Consider the following 17078-nt stretch of genomic DNA (forward strand, 5'->3'; position numbering starts at 1 on the left):
GAAAATAGAACAAAACCAGTAACATCCAAAATGTGGCAGAAAATAAACAAAAAAAAGCATTGAAGATGACTTAGATAAGCACAGCTATAAAGACTTGCAGAAAGAAAACTGAAATCAATGCAATGCAGGAAGTGGCAACATTTCTTACGACACAATTCAGAAATGTTGTGATAAAAACCTGTCAAATTAGCGTCAGTAGAAAGATATAAGTTCAAATGCTGATTTAAATCTTGACACACTTTGGCATTGTGTCCACACATGAACAATCAACACATTCTCACTCCCAACTCATCAGATACCAATGCTTGTTCAGTGGCCGTTTACACTCCAGGTACCCCTGCAGTGTCAGTTTTGGACACTTAGAGACGTGTCAATTTACACTTGTTACATGTGTTGTATCTTTTCAAAATAAACAGTTTTACTTTTCACAAGAAAAGGCAAGTTTCCACTCATTGAATGCATATAGTCTCTTATCAAAATTATCTTAGAACATAGGAATGAAACTTAATTTTTTTGGTTAACTTCTTTAGGTTGAGACAACAAAAGTGCATAGTTACATTTAGAGGAAAAAAATACATGTTTTGGCTTTAAATAACTATGTGTTACTAAGGTCATGTAATATCACATGACAAACATCACTATCGTAGTATGCTAGACATACTGTCACACTAAATCATTATCAAGATAACTTGATGGACTTTTGGTTTGACATGGGAAATGAACAGCGGTTCCTTGAGTAAAAGTCCACAGTTTGTTTGACCCGTCTATGTCCCATCCCGCCTGTCTTATGCAGACTTTCCTGCTCTTCATATAATGGCAGTTGCTCAGAGCATCACAAAATGCCCCTGCATGGTGCATCTCATACCGCCGCTTAAGGGCGCCTCGGTATCTGATGCAATGGGCTGCTGACCAAGTGCTGTTGTTTGACAAGTTGGAGGGGAGACCAGGGTGAAAATGACTCTACATACACAAACACAACAGAAGAAATTTGGGTATTTTCGTGGCAAGGGCCGTACTGTGGGTGTGCAGGCACAGTGACTGCAGTGTCAAATCCTGTAAAGACCTCAGCAGACACCTCACTGTGCTCAAAAAAGTCACATTAGCTCAAAGACACATTGGGCTCTATCTTACGCTCGGCGAAAGGCAGTGCACGGCACAACGCAAGTGTAATTATAAGCATCAGACAGCGCAGTTGTTATTTTAATGCCTGCCACGTCCTTTAAATAACAAACGTACTTGCGTCCATTTGTGCGCCCCTGGGCGTGTCCATCTTCACGTGAGGTGTGGACAGGCGCACTGTTGGTGGATTGCTTTTTTGAGGCAACAGAAAGCGAATGCGCCATTGACCAAATAAAAGCTGGTCTGAGGTCAAAGGCGCAGTCTGTTTCCTGTTATTTAAAGGGCGGATTATTCAGATGGCGAGATGCACCTGCATGCGGTTCAGATGTTTGGATTAGTCATGTGGAACATCCCAATACAGCCCTCAAAGTCGGAGCATTCTTTGTGGCATGTTGTGTGTTGCACAACATTGATATGCCTCATGGTTGTCATGGATGTCTCTTGGACATCTCTTCGGCACGTAGCTCGAGACGAGTTTTGAAAGGTGACATGATCAGTACCTGGTGATCAGCACCAGACTTTTAAAGGGAATGGGAGCTGAAGCACAGATTGGTTCATTCATGTACTACAGCCATGACTAATTCAGAGTCTAAATACAATCCCTCTGCACCATAAGTGGCGTCCAGCTGTTTAACTAGCAAAATGGACTTTAACTGGACAAAATGGACAAAATGCACGCACTAAACACATTTAAGCCATGCGCTTTAGACTATGCGCTATAGATTGTCTTAATAGAGCCCATTATGTGCAATGTGCCTGTTCAATAACGGAACTCAGGACAGCAGATAAATGATACTGACAGTGAGATTGGTGAGGCATCAGCAGTGAGGTTGATGGGCTGACCAGTTCATCAAAATTGTATCGAAATCCCATTATGGCCTACTGCAATTTCAAAAAGGCAGGAGACACAATATTTGTTAAAGACCAAATGTGTGTCAAAATACTATTTTAGGTTAAATATTGTCATGCTGCAGAGATGTCTTCACTTGCACCTCATATTCTACAGGCGGAAGAAGACATTTTTTTACATTTTTTCAAAATTGTTTAGCCCTAAATGTGGGCATAATATTAAACTATTGGGGTCCTTGAAATCAAGCTCCAGGACTTTCTTCACAGGACGGTTGGTATCAACCTTAAGGACAAAATATGGACCTTGGACATCAGAGTAGAATAAAACTGTTCATTCTGATTCAGAGTCAGTTGAGGTGGTTTGGGCACAGGTGCCTTCATTGGCAGCACGACCTCCTGGATGTCTCCCCATGAATGTATTCCAGTCACATCCAAGTGGGAGGAGATCCCTGGGCAGATCCAGAACATGCTGCAGGGATTATATATCCCATCTGGCCAGGGAACACCTTGGGATCCCACAGGAGGAGCAGGAAGACGTGACTGGGGAGAAGGATGTGTGGGCAATTTGCTTAGCCTGCTGCCACCATGACTCATATCCAGATAAGCTCCATAAAATGGATGAATAAATGGATAAACTGCAAATAGTGAGTCCTGCTTTACTCACAGAATGCATAGGGGAGGCTGCATCAGGTGAAGATGATGCAACATAGCTGCTCCCTTTCTAAAAGAGGTTCTATAACTGCACATAGATTGCAGGAGAGTAATGGTGATAAACAGACACATAAGAAGATGATTCAAGGACAGATGAGTTAACAAATACAGTGAAGTTCAGTTAATGCATACAGTGGTGGTTAGCACTGTGCGACAGAATAACAGCGCAGAGAGGGAGGAGTAAAAGGAGGCAAAATATATTGTAGATAAGAGGCAGGAAAAGATCTAAGATGGTACAGAGGGAGGACAAAGCTGTGCTAAGTGACTCACCAGGATAATGTGTGTGTGTGTGTGTTTTTCATATTAGATCATCAAGACAATGTAAGCCTCAGGAGTGAGTTATACAATGAGTGTGGTGTGTGTTTTTTGCATGTGTAAATATAAATATTTGTGTCTGCATGCGCACTACCAAGGCTATGATACCATATTTCTCATTTTCATTAAAAATTGTCTACATTGTGTCTTAGAGGTCTAGCCTCTGGGGGATGGCTTTGTTTGATTTTGTAAGAGTCCACACAAGTACACACACATACACAACCCTAATACTGAAGGACAAGCAAGAGGGGAAACAGAGAGAAGCTGTGCCTTTGAGTGTCTTGGCATGTAATAAAAATAACAGTACAGTACAATCGATCCAAAGCAAAACAAAAAGAAAACAGAGAGTTGCAGAGGAGACCACATATACACACAAGCACACAAACATACACACCCATAGAGTCTCACATTCATATTGTCATCCACCCAATTTACTTTACTTCACATACTTACCCAGTATGGTGGCCATGTACTGCAGGATTTGCAGGACATCTTCTTCTGAACCAGAATTTTCTAGAAATGGGCACTTTTCCTCATTCCTCTCTCTTCGTCTCTGCTCACTGCCAACTTCCTGACACCTGTCAAAAATACAAACCAAACACGCACAAGGTTAGCCATTGCATTTAAATAAGTAGAGCTAATAACATGCTTATAAACTAATGACACGATGAACCTCCATCCCCTCAAGGTGTAATGTGTATAATTATTTTTTGTGTCAAAAGCCATTTGACTGTATCATAATACTTCACTATAAACTGTGTCAGAAAGTAGATCTATTGAGAAGCCCTTGGCTGTTGTGGGTCGTTATAAATGACACTAAATTTTTTTTTGCCGGAAAATTGCAGCTGAGATTTTCAAAAAGCAATTTTCCAGCACAACGAGCTCAGAAAACAGAACTCCTTTCAATTCCTTTTTGTTGGGGTGGTAGCAAAAAATCTCAGAGACTCTATCAACATGGACAGGTACTATTAAGGCTACAGTTGGTAACTTTTATGAAAATAACTTTGTATCATATTTGCTAAAACTGTCACCATATCTTTAAAGTAGTACATGAGACAGTCTGAAAAATCATGTCCCTCCTCCTCTTCCTACTGCTTCTATTGGTGCACCAAAATCAACCAGACAGAACAAGGCCGTGCTGGTCCAATATGGATTGAGATTCATTTCAAATTGTGAATTTCAAAACATTTGAGGTGAGAAATAGATGATGCAATAACAGAATTTTGATTCATATTTTAACAGTGCTGCCTAGTTTGACTATTTGAGTGCAGTTGGTAGTTTAGCAATGACTGACAGCTGCAGTAGAGACCCCTCAACTCTGACTGGTAGGCTTTCTACATAATAAGAAATACAAGGCAATGGAGTAGACAGAGGAATATGAGTGTCACAGATTACGTGTCACATTTACTGCTGTTTGAAAAACAGTGACAGTTTCAGCAAATATGACAAGTTATTTTCTATAAAAGGTAAAACACACTGAAGAATATACATTTTTGTGTTTTCATTCATGCGTGTGGGTTCACAAAGGCAGAGAAATGTTCTCAAGGTCACCTCCACAGTTGTTATAAGGAAGAAGTGTATGATGCTCTTTCACATTCCACACAGATTTGTTTCAGTTTAGGAATTAGACTGGATACCCACTGGTTACAAGCTTCATTTCTAAGCTAAGAATGTTCATATTCACACATTCCTGTTAAACTCAGACTTGTTATGACTTTAAAGTCACTCAATCTTATCTCAAAGAGACACAAAGATGCCATCCTCCACCCTTTTTCGGTAACCACTTTTACTATACAGGGTCACAGGTGGGCCTGTAGCCGAATCCAGCTGACATTGGGCAACTGGAGGGGTCCCTGGACAGATCGCTAGACTATAGTAGGCTGACACATAGAGACAGATAACCATTCACACGTACAGGAAATTTAGAGTTAACAATTAACTGTGGAAACCCCAGAGAAAATCCAAGCTAACATGGGGAGAACACACAAACTCAAACCAGCAGATTTGAACGGGGAACCTTCTTGCTGCGAGGCATCAGTGCTAAACATTGCACCACTGTGCTGCCCCGCACAGAGACAAGAGTAACAAAAATATGCCTCTAAAGGCCACAGAAAATCACCTTCATTGCAAAACACACAAATGTGTGTCAATATATGATTTGCTTAAAGTAAACCAGGGGTCATTTCAATCTTGCATGAATCCAGCTAAGTGACAAAGAGTAAGAGGGAAAAAACAAGTGTGAAGGAAAGAGGACTGGAGAGAAAAAGTCAAAAATAGAGAGGTCCCAGTCCGATGCCTATATTTATATTCAGTATGTGCTTCGAGGACAATGTTAGTACGCGTTGTGCCTGGCTGAATCCTGTCTGCTGAGCTTTACTGTTTGGACAGCGAGGGACAGTGAGAGAGGGGCAGAGACAAGAGGTGAAGTAGTGCATCTATCTATGTGTGTGTCTGTCTGTGTGACCGAAAAAGACAGAGAGGCAGGGAAAATGAGGGGTAGCAGAGACAGTGAGAGGCTCACAGAGACTGAACAGGTGTGATACAGACAGACAGAAGGGGAAAGGGGAAGGGGAAAAAGGAGTGATAGGGATGCTTAGACAAGACAGCATGTGAGTGGTGAAGACTGATTCCTGATATGCCTGTTTGGTGGTCTTTGTGCTGCATGAATTTCATTAATTGCCATCTGCATGGTTCCTCATTGTGGACACTGTTTGGTTTGACAGGCTGGAACCTAAGACACTAAACTTTGTCTCCTGAGTTGAATGAATCCTGAATGAAGCACAGCAACGAGTGCTTCTTTAATAGGGGTTAAAAGATGTTGGTTTTTCAGGGCCGATACAGATTATTAGCACTTACTGAGACCGATAACTGATATTGGAACCAATATGCATTTACAACAAAAATGAAAATATTTCTGCTTAAATTAAAAATTTGGAATATAACAAACTCCAACACAAAACCTTGTAGAGGACTGGGAAGACAACCAGCAAGAGATACAGACAGCAATTGGGAAAGACAGTTTTACCTGATCTCTTGTTGTCTGTAGAATTGTAGAGTTCGCTGCAGAGCCTCCTGAACAGTCGATGTCTGCAAGAAGAGGTGGAAATATTAGAGAAGCATATGTGTATTTGTGTGTGTGCATTTTTGTTTTTAACCATTTAAAACCTGAGCACACTGGTTTGATTTCTTTCAAAACAATGGGAGGGTGATGAGCAACTTGAGAAGAAATGGCCCTAAAATTAGCAAGAAATTAGAAAAAGTTACAAGAGAATTACCAGAAAATAAGCACAAAAAAGAAAGAAAATGAAGTAAATGAATGAAATGAAAATTATTTTTTTCTGTAACACAATTTTACATATATAATTAAGATAATTATCAATACAGTTGTAGCTCATTATGTTTTTCCCCATGTTTTTGAAAGAAATCAAATCCAACCAACCAAATTGATGTTGTTTCAGGTATTAAAGGGTTAAACATCAATACAAGACTTTTTTAGTAAATCAACATATGTAAATATATATATATATCTTTGGTGTTCCATACATGGTTTTCGCTGTGAAGGCCTACGAGAGCATGACACACGCCCAGACAAACAGACTGCCAAAGTGTCATCTGAAGTGTTGCACAGCCAAGACACATTCATATTTAATATTCCTTTTTCACAGAAGACATTTTGATGTGTCATAGCAAGACAACCACAGGTGTAAATGATCAAATCAGTGATGGCTGTATTCCATTTAGCTGCTTCGGTTTCGTGGCCCTTCTATTGTGCATGTTGGCTTACTTCACAGCTTACTGGGACACTTGAATATAGGACAGGGCCATTTTTAATGTTAATACCATGACATGTCTGCTGTGTAAAAGGTCCACCTGTAAACCTGAAGACTTCATAACTAAAAGTAGAATATAACTGCACATTTGTTCCATTTGGGGCAAAATCTATAAATAATTGTAAAATAATACAAAAAAAATATTTTGCTTGAGTCTGAGTAAATACTAACTAAACCTAAAATTACTTTTATCAATTTCATGTTATATGTGTGAATATCATATAATAGCCCAGCACTGATGGAAAAAATACATTTACCCCAATCAAACCAGATCTTTTTGTGTGTTGAATTTAATATTGAATTCATCAAAGTTCTGCAAATACAAAAAAAGTGGCATTAAAGATAAAAATATTCAGAAAAACATAATGCACTGCTTATAACGCACTGCTGGAGTGTGTGTGTGTGTGTGTGTGTGTGTGTGTGTGTGTGTGTGTGTGTGAGTGAGTGAGTGAGTGAGTGAGTGAGTGAGTGAGAGAGGGAGAGAGAGAGAGAGAAGCTGGCGTATTTTGCGTAACTGACAGCCTAAGCTTGAGGAGGCGGGTCCAATGTGATTATCTGTGATACAGCTCAAATGCAAGTCTGTAGTGGCAATACTAGGACACAGTGTGCCAGCTGGAGAGGTCATTCTGAGGCCCTGTCCACTTCGGACAGATACAGGGATACAGGATTGATTTTTTTTTTTTTTTTTTTGTGTGTGTGTGTGTGTGTGTGTGTGTTAAGAGACAGAGTAGGAAACAAGACAGAGAGGGATGAGTGAGTTGTAGGGTTGTAGAGCAAAAACATGAAACAGCAAGAAAAAAAGATGTGTGTGCAGTCAGAGAACACATCTACATGTGTGTCAGGCAGCAGGTGTTTTAAAGGGTCGACGTAGTTCACTATCCGGTTAAAACAAAAATCAGATTATAGCTAACCAAATGGGCAAAGTATTGCAAATGTTTGAAGCTCCTCTTCTCAGGCTGACTCATTTTTCTTTTTGCTGTATTTAGATCCATATCCTCAACAACACTAACAACTGAGAATACTGTAGCAGTCAAAGACACTTGAATCAATGCCCGCTCACACAAAAACATTTTCACTTTTAGCTACACCACCGAGCCATACGTCAACTTAGCAGGAACAGGAGCTAGATGGGCACTTTATAAAAGCCAATGTGTAGACATGATAGCTAAAAAATACCCACTGGGTTTTCCTCGCAGTCTATTTGTGAGGGAAAAAAACCTGCTTTTACTCCGTCACCCCTCTATTCCCTGCTTACACATTGGTGTGCATGTGTAAAACAGAAATGGTGCTCTCTCATGACAATCTCCTCTTACTGCGTCCTTGATTCTGCTACTCATTGACCACAGAGTATGCACATAATAGTGTGTGCACATAAGATTTCCTACAACATGGCCAAACACACAACTCTTATCGGCCACACGTGCAAACAAACTGTGCACATACATCATCATTAAGCTGCATTGTTGCAATCGCTGGCGTGTTTACTGTACACACAATTCGATACTCCAGCTCACATTTATCTCTCTCAGTCGCACACACAAACCTGCTTAGATGGCAGGCCCGGTACTTATGATAGATTGATAAAAACTACATCTACACTGACATGATTTAATTAGAAAAACATAATTATCACATGGCAAAACAGAATTATGGTAATAAATTAAGTGCTTTCATGTAACTCAATAAATATTTTTTAAAGTCATTATGTAATAATTGCAATGATAACAGTGTTTAGATGGGAGAAATGGTATGAGGGAGGAGATTAGAAAAACAAAATGTTCCTTAAAATGAAACATTTCAAGTTGAGTGTTCAACCAATCCTTTAAAACCTGGATTGACATCCGTTTTCTTTTGCTGCGTTCAGATGCCTTTCAAAAGACGCATATTCCTTTGAAACTGAGCAAAATGAGCAATGAGCAACTTGCCAAGAGATGTCCCACAAACCGACAGAAATTGGTAAAGGTTGCCAAATATGGCCTGCAAATTAGTTTAAAAAAGGAGGAAAAACTTTAATAACAAAAATGTCCAGAAAACTATGTTTCTAATTATTATAATCATAAAATCATTATGTCATAAAAATAAATATAGATTTTTTTTTTTCAAATAATCTTGAAAACTTTTTTCAGGTAATATTCTTTCTTTTTTGTTCTTTTCTTTTTCTTGGCTTATCTTCAGCTAATTCTCTTTTTTTTTTTTTCTAATTTCTTGCTAATTTTTGGGCTATGTCTGGTTGCCTTCTCCTCATGTTTTTGTAGGAAATCTGTTTTTTAAGGGTAAAAATCAAACTTTGTCTTTTTTAAAACACGCTCCCCTCCTTCTCCTTCTCTGTTTTCCTGTGGTCTTTATCCAAACCACTTTGTCTCTTTTGTTTGCTCTGTTTCTTTACCTTGGGAGGGGAGCAGAATCTCACCCATTCTTACTTCATTCCGCTTGCTCTGTGGCTCTGCATTGCTGTCTTTCTTTCCCACTGAGGTTCATTCCCACTCTCTCTACTGTATGTGAACCTGCCTTTCCCGTCTGTCTGTCTGTCTGTCTGTGTGACTGATTCCTTTCCTCTTTTTATTGCATCCTCCTCCTCCAACTTTCCATTAGCTTGAACTGATGCAGTCTATGGTCACAGAGCAGTGGGCACTGATGCTTCAGCACAGTTGGGGAGCTGCCACCACAACTAAAGAAAATAGAAACTCATACACCAGATGAGACCCTGCAAGATAATTCCCAGCATGAGACACTCGCCTCTCGGTCAGGGAGGAGACAAGTAATAAAGCGGGTACAAAAAAAATAACAATTCTGTTGCAATCTGCTTTGTATCAGGATTTTGAGACTATCTCTGAGTACAATTCAGCAAATAACGTGACTATGAAGCACTGCGGTGTCAGCGATATAATGCAGCCAGGGCATCGGACATGATTGATGATTTTGTTTGTATGATTTAAGTTTAGTAAGTGAATTCTGGCCTCTAGCTGAGACAATAATGTTGTAGTTCTAATTTTTTCAGGACGTTGATGACAACCTTGAGCCGAGGCTACTCAAAAGCTCATTAGTCATGGAGCGTGTTTACAGAGACATGTATAACCCATTTATGATTGAGTTTTTGGAGTATTCCATTTCTCTGTAAGCATGTTAATGTCTTATCCCATTTTTAGAAACTCAGATAAGCCCTTTGCTATGCTCCCTGGAGTACACCAAAAGAAAATGGGAATTTGTTGAATTAATACAATTTATACTGGTTATTGAGAGCCGACGACAACCTGCGCAGGCACAACTTTAGCCAAATTATACAACAGTAATACAAAAAGGGTCTCAGTTAAGGGGCGATGAAGAAATATAATTGTGTGTGTGTGTAGAGAGACAGAAATAGAGAAACATAAATGCACTCAGAGTAGACAGCGGTTGGCAGTTAGAGGGGAGAAGAATTTAGCTTTTAAGTTTTAAAGTAGAAGTAAATCTACAGTGTAGTGTTTACTGATACTTCCTGTTGCTCTCATCGCAAATTGTTGCTGTTTTTGTGAATATCACAGTGTATGCGCAGACAGACTGCAGTAAACAGTTTGCATGTATACAAGGAATATGAATGACCCAATTTCTCTCTGCTCATGTTAAGACCTTATCCTAAATATGATCATACCTGGTAAAAGGCTCATAAACTGGTAGGTGTAAACCCACTTACTGTATGTTCAACTGTAAATTCTACAGTAGCTTTTACTACTTTAAACATCCCCTCGTTGGTTGTTTCAGCTTCACTGTCACTGTCCAATAAAAGTGAAAATGCTAAAAAAAATCATCTTGAAAGTTTCATAACAAATCAATTTATCAGAAAACAAGAAGAGTTATTTCAAAACTTGTAAATTACAAAATGTTTTTCATTATCTGCACTAATGGTATAATCAAGTTGTGGTTAAGGGGAAATATTTAGGCTATGTTGTTTTTTGCTGATTTTTTCGGTTACAGATAAAATGTTTGAAAATATTTTTTATAATACTGACATGTTGTTCAGGTCACTTTCCAAAATCGATACCAGTATGTTGTTTACAAGATTTTTTGGGGAGTAAAAAATGGCCAGTGGAGTTAGGAATAAATATTCTCCTCTGGTATGAAAGAAATCACCAGAAATGGAGGGTTTATAGATCAATACTTTGTTTCCTGACTCTACGAAACTAACCCCATTCTTGGAAAGTATACAAACAATAGAGATGGGTTGATTGCAGCCAGCTCCAACAGGTAAACTCAACAAATCATACATGAACAAGCCAGCATGTGTCCACAGCACAATGGCCAAACCGCATATTTAACTAGGCAGGTAGACAATATACTCCTTAATTTAACTGGTCCCTGACAGGGAAGATGTGACCACAGATTCTGGATGTGGATTTACCAGAAGACACACATTGACACACACCCGTCTCACACTTTTCATATCCAACCAACACTCGTGGCCTTTTGATCAGCGTCATGGGTCACGCTAATGGCCACCTTCCATGTGTATGCACGAAACTAAGGGGGGAGGGGGGGGGCAGAAAATGAATGTTTGCACACATGTAAATGCGTGTGTGTTGCTGGGTCAGTGTGGTCAGGGTGAAGACAACCACAGAGAGCATGCTCTGTTCTCTCTGTCACGGTCCATTGCAGTCAACAACAGACACTGCCCCTGCACGCAGCCACTGTGTGTGTGATTGGTGTGTGTGAGAGAGAACAAAAAAGATAACAAACAGTGTGTTGGAACTTGTGTCGTGAGTGTGCGAGTGAATATGTTTATGTGTCTTTTAGCTAATTTGCTAGTTTAATGTTCCTATTGATTTAGCAATATTTTTTTATGGTGCCATCATTATGAATATATTTTAAAAGTGGACAAACAAACGCTTTAGGGAGAAATGCACTGTATGGCTGTTCGGCAGAGAGCGTAAAATGCATTATCACAGTCCAGCCTAACATACACACAGATTAACACCCTTCATACACTGAAAAAAAGACCTCTGTCATTTACATTCTCCCTGTCCTTGAGATGAAAGCACAACACCATAATGACCCTTATATATTGAAATTTTATAAGGCTCCATTGATGCCCAACTGATGCCTGTAATTGCACTTACAGGCAAACAAAAACATACTTGCTCTCTCTCTCTCTCTCTCTCTCTCTCTCTCTCTCTCACACACACACACACACACACAAACACACACGGTTCTGCAATGCTAGATATTATCATTGCTGAGTGTTATAGAAACCTGTCTTTAAGTGATCCTCTGTCCTGTTTTTAAGAGCAGTAAGAGCTGCAACTGAGAGCTGAAGTTGCCTCTCAGTGATACTTCAGATTTTTAGCTGTGCAGTTAATTTTCATTATTTTGAGAGGTTGTGGCTGGGCAGCAAAAAAAAAAAAAAGGCTGGCAATCACTACTCGCCTTTATCGTCTTTTCTCTCCAACAACATCGACAGTATTTCTCCCAGGAACAGGACCAGAGGGTCTGAGCAATTGCAATTTGGAGAAATCTATTCCCCCAACGTTCTGATGAAAGCAGCAGTGCTCTTATTATGTGGGGAACCCATATAAACAAACCTGGAATAACTTCAGCACAAAATCTTTTTTATCTATCTTTCGGTTTCTATTAATCCATCTACCAATCAATCAAGCCATCTCTGTCTCTGTCTGTGGACTATTATTGCATGCCATTTGCACTAGGAAGTCAGATTTTCTGAGTTACCAGTTGCAAATTCCAAATGGAAAACCCCATGAAGCCAGATTTCTGCCACGCAAAGTCAGAGGAACCTAAACAACCCCAACCTCAAAATCCAAGATTGCTGCATTGTGCATCAACAGTAATGAAAGCTGTAGTAACACACTGTTAATAAACACTCAGTCGCACACACAGGACTGTCCAAATTCTATTTGTGGAATTTTTGCCGTGGTCTTCTTACACAGAAATACAGCGTATTGAGTTCTTATCAATTGGTATTGCAAACAGTGGCTAACCTGGCTTGAACTGATATTGCTAACAACTTGGTTTTCCCAATTGTTGTGCTGTATACTGATCAGGTCATTCCCAGCTACACTTTTGAAACTTCAGGGGTAAATGAAACAAAGCTTTTATTGACTCAAACAAGATGTAACTGCTTGAGCAATGGAGCACTGCACAGACTGTGGATTATTTCAGTTTAATGGCTTTATTTTTTGATTAATTTCAGGGATTTTCTTTGAGTAAGACAACAGAAATATATGAATGTATGATGTCTTAACTTTGTTTACCAATTAGTGCCATTTTGGCTATTACTGGAGCCAGTAAAACAAATTAAACTGAGATGAGCAAGGGGCAAAAAAAAAAAGGCTGGGACACCTATCAGCCAAGCAAGCAATACTCAAAAACAGTCTTCTCTTAAATCCTTAATATCTCCTAAATGGAAAAACTATTGTGAAATTGAAACTAGGATACACATCAGGAGTTATGCAATATCTTGGATATCAACATTGAATCAAATGGCTCACAGAAGGGAAATCTTTGCTAGCATTGCTGGTACCACTGAGAATCAACATCATACTTTGCAGCTTTATCTAACCACCTCACATTATACCATGGCCAACCTGTCACAGCTGACTGTGGTTTATGATATTCTACATGCCCGGCATGAAATTGCAGACAACACAAGTTTACAACTGACTGCTGATTAAAGCTGCACATTATGTTAGCCAATGAGAGATATTTTTCTCTGTGATATACACACCAAACGTGTTAAACATCTTATATTGCATTTACATTCTGCAGGTAGTCAGCATGATTACAATGAGATGCTCATGTTGCTCTGTTTTGGTGTAAGTAGCCAGTTGTTCACTCAAATTCTGGCCATAAATGTTGATAGCATGAAAAGAAAATACTTGGTATATTTCCCAGAGAGTTTGTCAGTTTGAAAGCCAACATTTTACAGCTAAATCTTCCGAAAGTGTCTACCTATTGATGTTTGAAAGCTCCTTCACAGTTTTTGCTTGATAAAAACTATCACATCTAGCCCCTGCCACATCTTTGGTCTCTGTGGTACTATAAAGCATTCACATAATGTCAGTGCTGGAAAAAAGATGTGTTTTAGCTTTCTTAGTCAATTAACATTACATCACCTTTCAGTTGGATTTCCCATTTTGAAGCCACCAAAGTGCAAAATTTTGAGATGCAGATTTACATTTTGCAGTTTATGCAGGAATTTGACTTCTTTGATATTTTGACATACTTTCTCATGTTATTGTTGCACTACTACTACATACCAAAGGTGACATTACAGGAGATGCAATCAAATCCCAAACTGATGTACTGTCACAAAGGACAAGTAAATGCCCTAATCACATACCATCAATCACAACTGTGCTCAGTTCTACTAGCTGCTTTATTACATTACAGCCTGTAATACAACTGAGACACACAGAAACAGGCTCACTCATCACACTCACATCTATGATGTGAGGAGTGCCTCTCTCTTTCCCTCTCCCTCACAACAACTTATTTATTATGTAATCTGCCAGATGATTCAGGCTGTCAGAAGTGAGGGATAAAAAGAGGATTTTTTCATAGACAGCAGCGGAGCACACGTCACATCATAATGTGAGAAACAACATTGTCATTGGTTTTTGGGCAATCATACGGTGGTGCAATAGTTTAAATGTTGACTTAAAGGCTGTCTCCTCAACTTTGGAGACAACTGTGTGGGATGGAATAAATGCCTCAGGCTGTTTAGTCATCATATTGACTGTTTCTCAAGAAAAAAATCACTGTGTCTTGTGAAGACCGACCGTCATTGATCTGGTCAGTAATATCCAGCTTTAATTGTACACAGAATGGCAAACAAAATAGATGGAATACACTTATAACAGACTTAAAGGATGTTCTACAGATTCATGGTAAAGCTACAAATTTAGGTAGGTTGTACGGGTTTGTATGACCCATATTGAATATTAGAGAAGTCCTGTAGGAGACACCAGGGGTGGAATGAGAAATATAAATATCTCGCACCCCTTGCCAATTGTATTTCAAACTTAACAGAGTCAAATTCTCTTCAAAAATAATTTCATCACACATTGACACATATAAGAGCTATGTTATAATATTGTATCATGAGATCTCTGCTGATTCCCCTAGAATACGGTAACAATTTCATTACACACAACAAAATTCCATGACTTTACCAAAACGTTCAACAATTTTTATCAATTCCATGACTTTTCCAGGTCTGAGAAATACGATTGGGAAGTTTCATTACTGTTTCAGTTTTTCAATGACCATTGGAACCCTGTAAATTAAATAAATTTAAGTTTTTGGGTTGTTTTTTTTTTTTTCTGGAGGTACATTTACTTCAATGCTTTAAGTATATGTTCCCCATTATATTTAGCCTACTTAGCAATATTCAATACAGGTCTTTTACTTGTAACAGAGTATTTTTACAGCGAGGTATTAGTACTTTTACTTAAGTAAAGGATCTGAATACTTCGTCCATCACTGGGAGACACTATGGTTTGTAAATATAACACTACAACTTAGGAATATTAAATGATATTTCATTAGGGCACAGTAAAGCTCTTCAGACTGAGCAGGGGTCCTACCGTGGGTGAGGTCAGTCTCCTCAGGCTCTCCCCCAGCGAGTCCAGGTTCACCCGTCTCCTCCTGGTGACCCTCTTGTGGGGCACTTGCTGCTCCTCGCCCGCCGGGCACGCCGACCTTTCGGCGGGGCTGCGTCCGTTCCAGAGCACCGCTCTGTGGGAGGAGTGGAAGGAGGAGAAGGGGCAGCCTCGGCTCTCCTCCGCCGGCTCCAACCCGCCGTCTCCTCCGTCTCCCCCGGGGCTCTCGAGCCCGCAGTCCGAGCCCACCGAGCTGCTGAACGACTCGGAGGAGATCTTGCGCGACGACGAGGACATGGTGGTAGTGAGGAAGAGGAGGAGGATGGTGATGATGACAGTGTTGAGGATGATGATGATGCTACAGTCGTTTCACGTCCACATCTACGCCGGGAAGTCATCAGATAGTGGGGGGTGAGAGGGTTGGTGGGTGAGGGGGGGAGGAGGTTGAGGTCCGTCTGTACAATTATGTATGCATACGAGTGTTTGAGTGCGCGTGAGATAATGTCCAGGTCTGCCTGTGTCTATGTGTGCATGGGCCTGTGAGATGTCTGCGTGTCAGACTCAGCAAACCTATTCAGAGGGAGAGGGGGGTTGACCGAGAACGAGAGCACTAACGGCACGCAAACATTTATGTAAGGGGGGGATGAGGAGGTGGCTCGTCAAAAACGGTCCTCCTTTACCCCCAAAACAAAGCTCCCTGGGAGGCCAAACACTCTTCAAAGGGATGCAAATAAATAGGACATAAAATAAAATATTAAAATAAAGAGCCCTAGCAACAGTATTTTTAAGCTGACATACAATGGAACATGACACGCGCCGCAAGTATGTTAAAGCAGACGTTACCTTAACTTACGAAATTGCAAAAACGCCAAAAGGTTGCCAAAATCGTCATGTTGGTCCACCACGGTAATTCCGACACATGTTAATCATTCCTCTCACACGCGGCGCATTTTTGGCATCCAAAAAACGTGTCGTCTCCTCCTTTGCCCCCCACTCTGACGAAGAGAAACCCCCAAAGTCACGGCAGATGTGACTGCTTCCCTCTCTCCTCCGTCCCTTCTCCTTCTCCTCCTCCTCCTCGTCCTCTGCGACAGCGGTTCTCCTGTCTGTCCGCCAGCTACCCGTCCTCTCATCATTCCTCCATCTTTCACTTGTACTCCTTCGCCACCGCTGCTGGTGTTTTTTTTCCTTCGTCCTGTCTGTTTTTGGTCGTCGCTTGAAGTGCGGGCAAAGAGGTGGCTGCTGAAGTGGAGGTGCGCGAGATGGGGAACACGTAGAGAGAGAGAGAGAGAGAGAGAGAGCGCGCGCAGTCAGCCAACAGCTGCACGCGCCGGCGACGGTCTGAGGAGATCAGCGCGATCTGCCGAGCGCGCGCTGTGAAGTAGCCTATGCATCCGAGTGCTGTTCTGTTGGTTTGATGAATAGATGGACAGACAGACAGACAGACAGACAGACAGACAGACAGACAGATGAGCTACAGTTGATATGTTGCTATTGTATTATCATAATTGGTGGAACATACAGTGTGTCCACAATGACAAAAATGGGGCACATCCTGTCATTACTCCAAGTAACCCTTGCTTTAAATTTTTCACTGAAACCGATTTTTAAAAAAATGATGCTGTGTTTAAAAAAATTCTATCTGTAGTTTTATTTATGTATTTAG

General features: G+C 40.4%; 1 protein-coding gene across 1 annotated transcript in view; it reads right to left on the reverse strand.

The window, feature by feature from the left end:
- gucy1a2 (guanylate cyclase 1, soluble, alpha 2) overlaps window positions 1-16193 on the reverse strand; it is a 47322-nt gene extending 31129 nt beyond the window's left edge. The window contains exons 1-3 of the mRNA XM_042486715.1: window positions 15398-16193; window positions 6020-6081; window positions 3448-3572 (exon numbers count right to left, since the gene is read on the reverse strand). Of these exons, the coding sequence (XP_042342649.1) occupies window positions 3448-3572; window positions 6020-6081; window positions 15398-15709 (499 nt within the window). The 5' untranslated portion in view covers window positions 15710-16193. The remainder of the gene's footprint in view (window positions 1-3447; window positions 3573-6019; window positions 6082-15397) is intronic.
- Between the last annotated feature and the right edge of the window lie 885 nt (window positions 16194-17078).

The sequence above is a fragment of the Plectropomus leopardus genome, chromosome 5, assembly GCF_008729295.1.
Source record: "Plectropomus leopardus isolate mb chromosome 5, YSFRI_Pleo_2.0, whole genome shotgun sequence".
Lineage (NCBI taxonomy): Eukaryota > Metazoa > Chordata > Actinopteri > Perciformes > Serranidae > Plectropomus > Plectropomus leopardus.